At 42.2% G+C, this 11,228-nt stretch overlaps 1 protein-coding gene across 2 annotated transcripts; it reads left to right on the forward strand.

Annotated features, from left to right (window-relative positions):
• The first annotated feature begins 1,151 nt into the window (after nucleotides 1–1,151).
• LOC139575794 (signal peptidase complex catalytic subunit SEC11A-like) lies at nucleotides 1,152–9,120 on the forward strand. 2 transcript variants are annotated; one of them, XM_071401101.1, is made up of 6 exons: nucleotides 1,152–1,420; nucleotides 2,018–2,127; nucleotides 2,321–2,470; nucleotides 2,765–2,884; nucleotides 8,417–8,474; nucleotides 8,703–9,120. In XM_071401101.1, the coding sequence occupies exons 1-6, from the start codon at nucleotides 1,370–1,372 to the stop codon at nucleotides 8,751–8,753; spliced, it is 540 nt and encodes a 179-aa protein (XP_071257202.1). In that variant the 5' UTR covers nucleotides 1,152–1,369; the 3' UTR covers nucleotides 8,754–9,120. The 2 variants fall into 2 exon arrangements, with proteins under 2 accessions (XP_071257202.1, XP_071257203.1); XM_071401102.1 differs by lacking the exons at nucleotides 8,417–8,474; nucleotides 8,703–9,120 and adding an exon at nucleotides 3,285–3,307.
• Nucleotides 9,121–11,228: the final 2,108 nt, after the last annotated feature.

An 11,228-nucleotide genomic window follows, 5' to 3' on the forward strand; every position in this document is an offset into this window, starting at 1 on the left:
GTGTGTTCTCTCTGTAGAGATGCTGTGTGCCCTGTTCTGTTCCCCCATCATTATCCCCCTGTGTGTTCTCTCTGTAGAGAAGCCGTGTGCCCTGTTCTATTCCCCCATCATTATCCCCCTGTGTGTTCTCTCTGTAGAGAAGCCGTGTGCCCTGTTCGGTTCCCCTGTGGGGAGAGATTCCCCGCAGAGAGTGATGGATGGAACACCATGTGGACCCTACGAGTCAGACCTGTGTGTCCACTGCAGGTGTCAGGTACACATACACACACACACACACACACACACACACACACACACACACACACACACACACACACACACACACACACACACACACACACACACACACATACAAGGCAGACTTGTGTGTCGATGAAGAAAAATAATGTGTTATGCACATTCCACACATGAGAATCCCGGTGCTGGGTTAAAAGAAAACGAAGATAAAGAAATTATAAGAAATTCCTGTAGCCATTAAGCAATATTCTGTGTCTCTCATTTCCTTAGAGTTGTGTGTCAATGTCAATGAACTGCTCAAATCAGAAGTGCTGATGGCAATTATACTGAACAAAAATATAAATACATGTAAACGCAACAAGATCCCCAAAATGTTGTGAACAAATTTGTTTACATCCTTGTTAGTGAGCATTTCTCCTCTGTCAAGATAATCTACTACCCTGCCTCACTCCCTCTGTCCTGTGACAGAAACCCTGCTCAGTCAGAGAGAGATGATGGGACCTGTCAGTAGTTCACTGGAGTAGGGTTTTCTCTCTGTAGGTCACTGGATAAGGGTTTTCTCTCTTCAGGTCACGAGTGAAGAGTTTTCTCTCTGTGCTGGTGGATTTAATTGTCTCTTACAATATGGCAGACTGGTGGCTTCAAAGCCTCTCATTGGCCAATACATAGCAATCTTCCTAGTGATTGTCTCTCTGGTGAATGTTATAATAACGTGCGGCAGCCTGTAGAAAGTTCTATCTTGTTTTGTTATATTTCAGACCTCATGGTTTTTTATGCTTTTAGAGTTTTCATACATTCATTGCAGGCGGTGCCCCACTGTCTGATTCATATCGCTTGATTTCTAATGATAGTTGTCGATTAGATCGACTGATTGCAATTGAATTGGGTGTTCACTACATAAGTGAATGAAAGCTCTTAAAATTTGCATATCCAAACCTTCTGTCTGCCAGCCCCCGTATCGAGAAGCGACACCTCGACAAAATATTTTGAATGTGGGCGGAACTTCCGGCTGAGGGTACCCGGAAGATTTGGATGCAAGTTTCTCGGACGTTAATCCATATGTTCGCTTTTTATGTATCGATGACTGGTTTTTATTTAATTTAGGTAATTTTATCAACTCAATACCGGGACGATGTTGTCTATAGATTTCCTTGATGATGTGCGGCGGATGAATAAGCGCCAGGTATGTACGATAATATTGTTTTTGATGTGTGAATGTGACGGATTCTTCCAAGGCTAGTTAGCTAGCTATCTAGTTATGCTAGCAACATTAGCCGGCGGGTTAATAACACGTTGCTTAAAATGTCAAGTCGTCTATGCTAACTAGCTACCCAGCTTTCCGTGTGGTCTTAATCATGTACAAAGAAAATGACCCTGCTAGTTAAATCGGTTACATCACCTATTGAACATGCATGATAAACTGGGTTGTCAAAATAACTAGCTAATAACCTTGCAAAATCAATGTAGCTTTAGCCAGTACAATTTCCTCTCTGCCTAAATATGGTGTTACTTCAGTCTTCTTCAAACCTGGTGCTGAGGACATACAAAGTGTGCAGACTTTTATTCCAGCCTGGGGACTAACAAGGTGTGCAGGCTTCTACTAGATTCTACTGATCACCAAACACTTTATTAACTGAAACATATGTATTAGTACTGTGTTGGTACAAAAGCCTGCACACCTTGTTAGTCCCCAGGACCAGCTGTTGGTAGATATAGTTGTTATAAGCGAACACTAGCTTATCCTCGTCTCAACCTGACAACCTGTCTTATTTGTTTTCAGCTCTACTACCAGGTGCTGAATTTTGGTATGATAGTGTCCTCAGCCCTGATGATCTGGAAAGGACTGATGGTCGTGACAGGCAGCGAGAGCCCTATTGTTGTCGTCCTCAGGTAAAGCATTGGTGTTGGATTTATGTAGATAGGGTGCTTTTCAATAGACTCAAAGCGCTTTACATAGTAAGGGGAGATTTGCCCACTTTCACAACCAAAGTGTAGCACCAACATACCTACTGTTTGTCTGAAGCGCATCTGCTAATTTTAAGTAACCTGTCTATCCTTGACTGTAACATGTCCTTGGTTTCAGTGGAAGTATGGAGCCTGCTTTCCATCGAGGAGACCTTCTGTTCCTGACAAACCGGGTCGAGGACCCCATCAGAGTCGGAGAGATTGTGGTCTTCAGGATAGAGGGCAGAGAGATCCCCATAGTACACAGAGTACTAAAGATTCATGAAAAGTTGGTCTATGATGTTTCTGTAGTTATTGAAATGCGCTAGTTCTCTCTCGGGATAGTTCTCTTTGTTTGTTACAAGTTTAAGAAGGCTTACTTCCCCCCAAAATGTTGTATTGCTACATAACACTCAAACTAGGCTCTAAATATTCTGTAATATTTCTTACCTTGTATATGTTTTTTTTTTATATGCTGGGTAACTGAATAAATGTCATTGTCAAAGCAACTTTATAAGCTGCTCTGGGGCCAGGAAATCGATGTATGACATCCAAACTAAATCTAAATGTTGATTATCTCCAGGGAAAATGGCGAAATCAAGTTCCTGACCAAAGGTGACAACAACTCTGTAGATGACAGAGGGCTGTACAAGCCGGGACAGCACTGGCTAGAGAAGAAAGACGTGGTGGGACGAGCCAGAGGGTGAGCATTTATCTCATTCCACCAGAGTGATACTAGGCTTAGTCTGCTGTATGACTTCAGTCTCATGCTTCACTTCACTGGATCTATATGATACCATTTCCCTTGAGATATTATTTAGTGCAAAATTAAACTGAACTTGAGTCTGCGCTCATCTAGCCTGTAGTAGTGGAAGGCCTCAAGCATGGTTTAAAGTTCTCCATCAGTGACGGATTTGAGATCAGTGTAGATCCGCAATAAAAATCTCAGGGGGAAAAGTGTGGGGGGGGGGGCTGATTTGGAGATCACATATCCTAATATGAAGTAATATTTTCCCAAATAAATGTATTATCAAATATGTTCTTTTCTCTGTTACGCTGTGTGTACTGAACTGACATACTGTTGCTGACACTTGGATATTCAGATGAAAATGGCAGTTTAAAAGTTAAGAACATTTTTCCATTTGTCACATCCCTACACTCGAGGCACATTCAAGTTGCGAGAGCAGTTTTGGCAAATGTATTTTGAAAGCGGGTTTGGTCTTTATTTTTATTTAAGAGGAGGATCCCAGTTTTCCATTGCTACCACGTTTATTTCTCTACTCCTTCAATTATGCGAGTGGCATCATTTTAGAAATGCTCTGGTTACAACAGAGCACGGTTTAGGCACTTCTGCGCAAAGTAGTGATGGGCAGTTTGTTCGCAAAAAGGATTAGGTTATTTTTTGCACAAAAAAGTCTGTTTATTTGACTCCCTGGTGGGCATACTGCTGCTTTTTGATCTCCAGACATCGACTATCTGCAGATAAATTATAAAATGTATTCTCTGAAGATGGTAATTCCTCAGTGCAGGAACCATACTGTGAGGAGAGACCCTCATTCTGCACTACGCAATTTTATTCAGTGCTTTACATTTTTTTGTCTTTTATTTTTGCAAGCCATCTAATAATTTGGTCAGGTAAAAATGTATTTGAACTCAAATTTCACGATCTGACATAATGGTAGGTAACATTTTAGGCTTTAAATTAGGGGTTGACCATTTTTTGTGGTTTTATGTAAATTTCTAAGCACTACTGATGAGGAGCAATATGAGAAGCTCTTTTAGGTGAAAGGAGCCAAATGATCCGGCTGACCGAAAAGACTCTGAATCAATATGTAACAGCTCTAAAAGGGGCAACGGTGTCTTAAATGGACAATGACAGTTTGTAATAGAAACCAAAAAATCAAATTTTTCGAGTGAATAATAATTAATTGATATACAGTATATTTATAATAAAAGTATAGTTATTAATAACAATCAGGATGTTGTGTCCAATGGGTAAATGCAGATGGACAAACTCCATGCTTCAGCCTATGTACATTTTATAGTCACTATGCTGCATCAGTTGGGCTACAGGTGATATTGCTTATAGCATATCTGATATAGACCATGCATAGGCTATATGCATGGTCCAATATGATTTTACCAATATTTTATTGGACACATTTCTGGAGGTGGTAATTTAATTTGAAATGGTTTCAGCATAATTTTATTAGCATTTTGGAGCTGAATGTCCCTTTAAAAAGTCACCAGAACTGAGCTTCTCAGTCTTATACTTACAAATTATCCCAGGGTGGACCCCGGACCCTCTAAGGAAGGGGACTGGAATTGGTCAAACTCGCAGTTTAGGTCTAATACATGTACACAATTATCCTCTTTCCCTGAAAGCATGATGGCCGTGACTTTCTGACATGAAAGGGCAGGTTAACTTGGCCCCAGACAAGTTTCAGTCACAGGATTTTTTTGTTGCTTTAACCCTTCTCAACTATTTAACCAGTTGTGAACATACTTTAAAGTACTACTTAAGTAGTATTTTTCTGTGTCTGTAGTTGGCTTTAATATTTATGTTTTTGGTGAACTTTTACTTCACTACATTTTTATTTATTTATTTTACTTTTATTTAACCAGGTAAGCTAGTTGAGAACAAGTTCTCATTTACAACTGCGACCTGGCCAAGATAAAGCAAAGCAGTGCGACACAAACAACAACACAGAGTTACACATGGAATAAACAAGCGTACAGTCAATAACACAATAGAAAAAAGGGAAGTCTGTATATAGTGTGTGCAAATGGCGTGAGGAGGTAGGCAATAAATAGGCCATAGTAGCGAAATGATTACAATTTAGCAGATTAACACTGGAGTGATAAATGAGCAGATGATGACGTGCAAGTAGAGATACTGGTGGGCAGAAAAGTAAATAAAAGCAATATGGGGATGAGGTAGGTAGATTGGGTGGGCTATTTACAGATGGGCTATGTACAGCTGCAGCGATCGGTTAGCTGCTCAGATAGCTGATGTTTAAAGTTAGTGAGGGAAATATAAGTCTCCAGCTTCAGCGATTTTTGCAATTCGTTCCAGTCACTGGCAGCAGAGAACTGGAAGGAAAGGCGGCCAAATGAGGTGTTGGCTTTGGGGATGACCAGTGAGATATACCTGCTGGAGCGAGTGCTACGGGTGGGTATTGTTATCGTGACCAGTGAGCTGAGATAAGGCGGATGGCACTGTGATAGACTGCATCCAGTTTGCTGAGTAGAGTATTGGAAGCTATTTTGTAGATGACATCGCTGAAGTCGAGGATCGGTAGGATAGTCAGTTTTACTAGGGTAAGTTTGGCGGCGTGAGTGAAGGAGGCTTTGTTGCGAAATAGAAAGCCGATTCTAGATTTAACTTTGGATTGGAGATGTTTAATATGAGTCTGGAAGGAGAGTTTACAGTCTAGCCAGGCACCTAGGTATTTGTAGTTGTCCACATATTCTAGGTCATAACCGTCCAGGGTAGTGATGCTAGTCGGGCGGACGGGTGCAAGCAGCGAATGGTTGAAAAGCATGCATTTGGTGTAACTAGCGTTTAAGAGCAGTTGGAGGCCACGGAAGGAGTGTTGTATGGCATTGAAGCTCGTTTGGAGGTTAGGTAACACAGTGTCCAAAGAAGGGCCAGATGTACACAGAATGGTGTCGTCTGCGTAGAGGTGGATCAGGGAATCACCCGCAGCAAGAGCGACATCATTGATATATACAGAGAAAAGAGTCGGCCCAAGAATTGAACCCTGTGGTACCCCCATAGAGACTGCCAGAGGTCCGGACAACAGGCCCTCCGATTTGACACACTGAACTCTGTCTGCGAAGTAGTTGGTGAACCAGGCGAGGCAGTCATTTGAGAAACCAAGGCTATTTGAGTCTGCCGATAAGAATACGGTGATTGACAGAGTCGAAAGCCTTGGCCAGGTCGATGAAGACGGCTGCACAGTACTGTCTTTTATCGATGGCGGTTATGATATCGTTTAGTACCTTGAGCGTGGCTGCGGTGCACCCGTGACCAGTTCGGAAACTGGATTGCACAGCGGAGAAGGTATGGTGGGATTCGAAATGGTCAGTGATCTGTTTATTAACTTGGCTTTCGAAGACTTTAGAGAGGCAGGGCATGATGGATATAGGTCTATAACAGTTTGGGTCTAGAGTGTCACCCCCTTTGAAGAGGAGGATGACCACGGCAGCTTTCCAATCTTTAGGGATCTCGGACGATACGAAAGAGGTTGAACAGACTGGGAATAGGGGTTGCAACAATGGAGGCAGATAGTTTTAGAAATAGATGGTCCAGATTGTCTATCCCAGCTGATTTGTACGGTTTCAGGTTTTGCAGCTCTTTCAGAACATCTGCAACCTGGATTTGGGTGAAGGAGAAGCTGGGGAGGCTTTGGCAAGTAGCTGCGGGGGGGGGGGGTGGAGCTGTTAGCTGGGGTAGCCAGGAGGAAAGCATGGCCAGCCGTAGAGAAATTCTTATTGAAATTTTCGATTATCATGGATTTATTGGTGGTGACCGTGTTACCTAGCCTCAGAGCAGTGGGCAGCTGGGAGGAGGTGCTCCTATTCTCCATGGACTTTACAGTGTCCCAAAACCTTTTGGAGTTAGAGCTACAGGATGCAAATGTCTGTTTGAAAAAGCTAGCCTTTACTTTCCTGACTGACTGCGTGTATTGGTTCCGAACTTCACTGAACAGTTGCATATCACGGGGACTATTCGATGCTATTGCAGTCCGCCACAGGATGTTTTTGTGCTGGTCAAGGGCAGTCAGGTCTGGAGTGAACCAAGGGCTATATCTGTTCTTAGTTCTACATTTTTTGAAAGGGGCATGCTTATTTAAGATGGTGAGGAAATTACTTTTAAAGAACGATCAGGCATCCTCGACTGACGGGATGAGGTCAATATCCTTCCAGGATACCCGGGCCAGGTCGATTAGAAAGGCCTGCTTGCAGAAGAGTTTTAGGAAGCGTTTGACAGTGATGAAGGGTGGTCGTTTGACCGCGGACCCATAGCGGATGCAGGCAATGAGGCAGTGATCGCTGAGATCCTGATTGAAAACAGCAGAGGTGTATTTGGAGGGCAAGTTGGTCAGGATAATATCTATGAGGGTGCCCGTGTTTACGTATTTAGGGTTGTACTTGGTGGGCTCCTTGATGATTTGTGTGAGATTGAGGGCATCTAGCTTAGCTTGTAGGACTGCCGGTGTGTTAAGCAGATCCCAGTTTAGGTCACCTAACAGAACGAACTCTGAAGATAGATGAGGGGCAATCAATTCACATATGGTGTCCAGGGCACAGCTGGGAGCTGAGGGGGGTCTATAACAGGCGGCAACGGTAAGAGACTTATTTCTGGAGAGATACATTTTTTTTATTAGAAGCTCGGACTGTTTGGGCATAGACCAGGAAAGTATGACAGAACTTTGCAAGCTATCTCTGCAGTATATTGCAACTCCTCCCCCTTTGGCAGTTCTATCTTGACAGAAAATGTTGTAGTTTGGTATGGACATCCTCAGAATTCTTGGTGGCCTTCCAAAGCCAGGATTCAGACACGGCAAGGACATCAGGGTTGGCAGAGTGCGCTAAAGCAGTGAGTAAAACAAACTTAGGGAGGAGGGTTATGATGTTAACATGCATGAAACCAAGGCTTTTTCGATTACAGAAGTCAACAAATGAGAGTGCCTGGGACATTCCTAAAGAAAATAATGTACTTTTTACTCCATACATTTTCCATGACACCCAAACATTTTTCAATTCACACACTTATCAAGAGAACATCCCAGGTCATCAATACTGCCTCTGATCACAAATGCTTCGTTTGTAAATTATGTTGGAGTGTGCCTCTGGCTCTCCGTATATCGAAAATGTTGCCGTTTGATTTGCTTAATATAAGGAATTTGAAAGGATTTATGCTTTGACTTTTGATACTTAAGTACATTTTAGCAATTCCAGTTACTTTTGATACTTAAATATATTTAAAACCAAATACTTTTAGACTTTTACTCAAGTAGTATTTTACTGGGTGGCTTTTACTTGTCATTTTCTATGAAGGTATCTTTACTTTTACTCAAGTACGACAATTGAGTACTTTTTCCACCACTGTATTTAACTATTGAAGATGTAATGTTAGGTAATAATTTACTTGAATTGTACATCATAACAGCGACATGACATTGTCATGAACATGTCATCTGATGTTGAATGTCAATTTTGTCTCCAGGTTTGTGCCATACATCGGAATCGTTACCATTCTGATGAACGACTATCCCAAATTCAAGGTAAGATATTTTACATCGTCATCACTAGAAGGAAAATCACTTAAGGTTTTATGAATTGTTTACTAAATTCAGCCTTATTAGGAGCGTGATGCAGGTACTCTAAAGGTTAGAGAGCCTGACCAGCAGCCAGACACTAAACAGTGGGAGAGCAACTGGCAGACAGAAAGCTGTTGGTTTCAGATCCTCGGAACAGGGATACTAGTATTTTGTTGTTCTTCCCTTTCCCAGTACGCTGTTCTCTTCCTGCTGGGTCTGTTTGTCCTGGTCCATCGGGAGTGAGGAAGAGACTACCTAACTATCTGCCACGGAGGAAAAATTGGAAATCCCCACCCCACCATGCCTTTCAAGACAGAATTATGTTGATTATGTCAAATTAAGTTGCTTTTTCTGTACCATATGTTTTGAATTGTGGATAGTGTTTACATTATAAAAAAACAAGCGTTCATTATTTTTGTGAGGGAAATTAGATATAAGTTAAGTAGAATAAAGAGCTGTATTTCTTATTTGATTTTTCAGAATATGAATCCAACATTTTAGATGGTTAATTGTGTATTTTGTTTTCACTTCTAATTAGGTTTTGCTTTGCTTGAAATATTGAATGACAAGTGATATGTTTGACATTAAATATGACATCTGTTACCCTCTATCCTGCATTCTGGTAACTTATGCATCTAGTGTTTTTTTTCTTATATTCAAGCATAACTTCACAAAAACACATTTGTGCATTTTCAAAATGCCATTATTTTACATGCAGTCTAAAAAGCTTGTTTCTCTCTATTTTTGTGCACAAATGTGTTTACGTTGCTGTTCGTGAGCATTTCTCCTTTGCCAAGTTAATCCATCCACCTGACGTGTGTGGCAAATCAAGAAGCTGATTAAACAGCATGGTCATTTCATAGGTGCACCTTGTGCTGGGGACAATAAACAGACCTCTAAAATGTGCAGTTTTGTCACCACTCAATGCCAGATGTCAGGGAGTGTGCAATTGGCATGCTGACTGCAGGAATGTACACCAGAGCTGTTGCCAGGTAATTGAATGTTAATTTCTCTACCATAAGTCGCCTCCAACGTTGTGTAAGAGAATCTTGCAGTACATCCAACCGGCCTCACAACCACAGACCAAGTGTATGGTGGTGTGTGAGCGAGCGGTTAGCTGATGTGAACGTGAACAGAGTGCCCCATTGTGGCGATGGGGTTATGGGCAGGCATAAGCTACAGACAAAAACGATTGCATGTATAGATGGCAATTTGAATGCACAGAGATACTGTGACGAGATCCTGAGGCCCATTGTTGTGCCATTAATCCGCCACCATGACCTCATGTTTCAGCATGATAATGCACGGCCCCATGTAGCAAGGATCTGTACACAACTCCTGGAAGCTGAAAATGTCCCAGTTCTTCTATGGCCTGCGTACTCACCAGACATGTCACCCATTGAGCATGTTTAGGATGATCTGGATCGACATGTACGACAGTGTGTTCCAATTCCCGCCAATATCCAGTAACTTTGCACAGCCATTGAATAGGAGTGGGACAACATTCCACAGGCCACAATCAACAGCCTGATCAGCTCTATGCGAAGGTGATGTGTCACGCTGCATGAGGCAAACGGTGATCGCACCAGATATTGGTTTTCTGATCCACGCCCCTACCTTTTTTTAAGGTATCTGTGACCAACAGATGTAGATTTGTATTCCCAGTTGTGAAATCCATAGATTAGGGCCTAATGAGTTTATTTACATTGACTGATTTCCTTATATGATCTGTAACTTTATAATCTTTGAAATTGTTGCGTTTATGTTTTGGTTCAGTATATATGTGCAGTCAAAAGTTTGGACACACCTACTCATTCAAGAGCTTTTCTTGGGTTGAGGTTGGAAATTGTGGAGGCCAAGTCATCTGATGCATCACTCTCCTTCTTGGTCAAATAGCCCTTACACAGCCCGGAGATGTGTTGGGTCATTGTCCTGTTGAAAAACAAATGATGGTTCCACTAAGCGTAAACCAGATGGGATGGCGTGTCGCTGCAGAATGCTGTGGTGGCCATGCTGGTTAAGTGTGCCTTGAATTCTAAATAAATCACTGACAGTGTCACCAGCAAAGCACCATCACACCTCCTCCTCCATGCTTCACGGTGGGAACCAAACATGCGGAGATCATCCAGTCACCTACTCTGCGTCTCACAAAGACACGGCGGTTAGAACCAAAAATCTCAGATTTGAACTCATCCGACCAAAGCGCAGATTTCCACCGGTCTAATGTCCTCTGCTGGTGTTTGTTGGCCCAAGCAAGTCTCTTCTTATTATTAGTGTCCTTTAGTAGTGGTTTCTTTGCAGCAATTTGACCATGAAGGCCTGATTCACGTAGTCTCCTCTGAACAGTTGGTGTTGAGATGTGTCTGTTACTTGAACTCTGAAGCATTTATTTGGGCTGCAATTTCTGAGGCTGGTAACTCTAATTAACTTATCCTCTGCAGCAGAGGTAACTCTGGGTCTTCCTTTCCTGTGGCGGTCCTCATGAGAGCCAGTTTCATCATAGCGCTTGATGGTTTTTGTGACTGCACTTGAAGAAAGGGTTCTTGAAATGTTCTGGATTGACTGACTTTCATGTCTTAAAGTAATGATGGACTGTCATTTCTCTTTGCTTATTTGAGCTGTTCTTTCCATAATATGGACTTGGTCTTTGACCAAATAGGGCTATCTTCTGTGTACCACCCCTACCTTGTCACAACACAACTGATTGGCTCAAACGCA

Source organism: Salvelinus alpinus, chromosome 5, assembly GCF_045679555.1.
Source record: "Salvelinus alpinus chromosome 5, SLU_Salpinus.1, whole genome shotgun sequence".
Classification (NCBI taxonomy): Eukaryota; Metazoa; Chordata; class Actinopteri; order Salmoniformes; family Salmonidae; genus Salvelinus; species Salvelinus alpinus.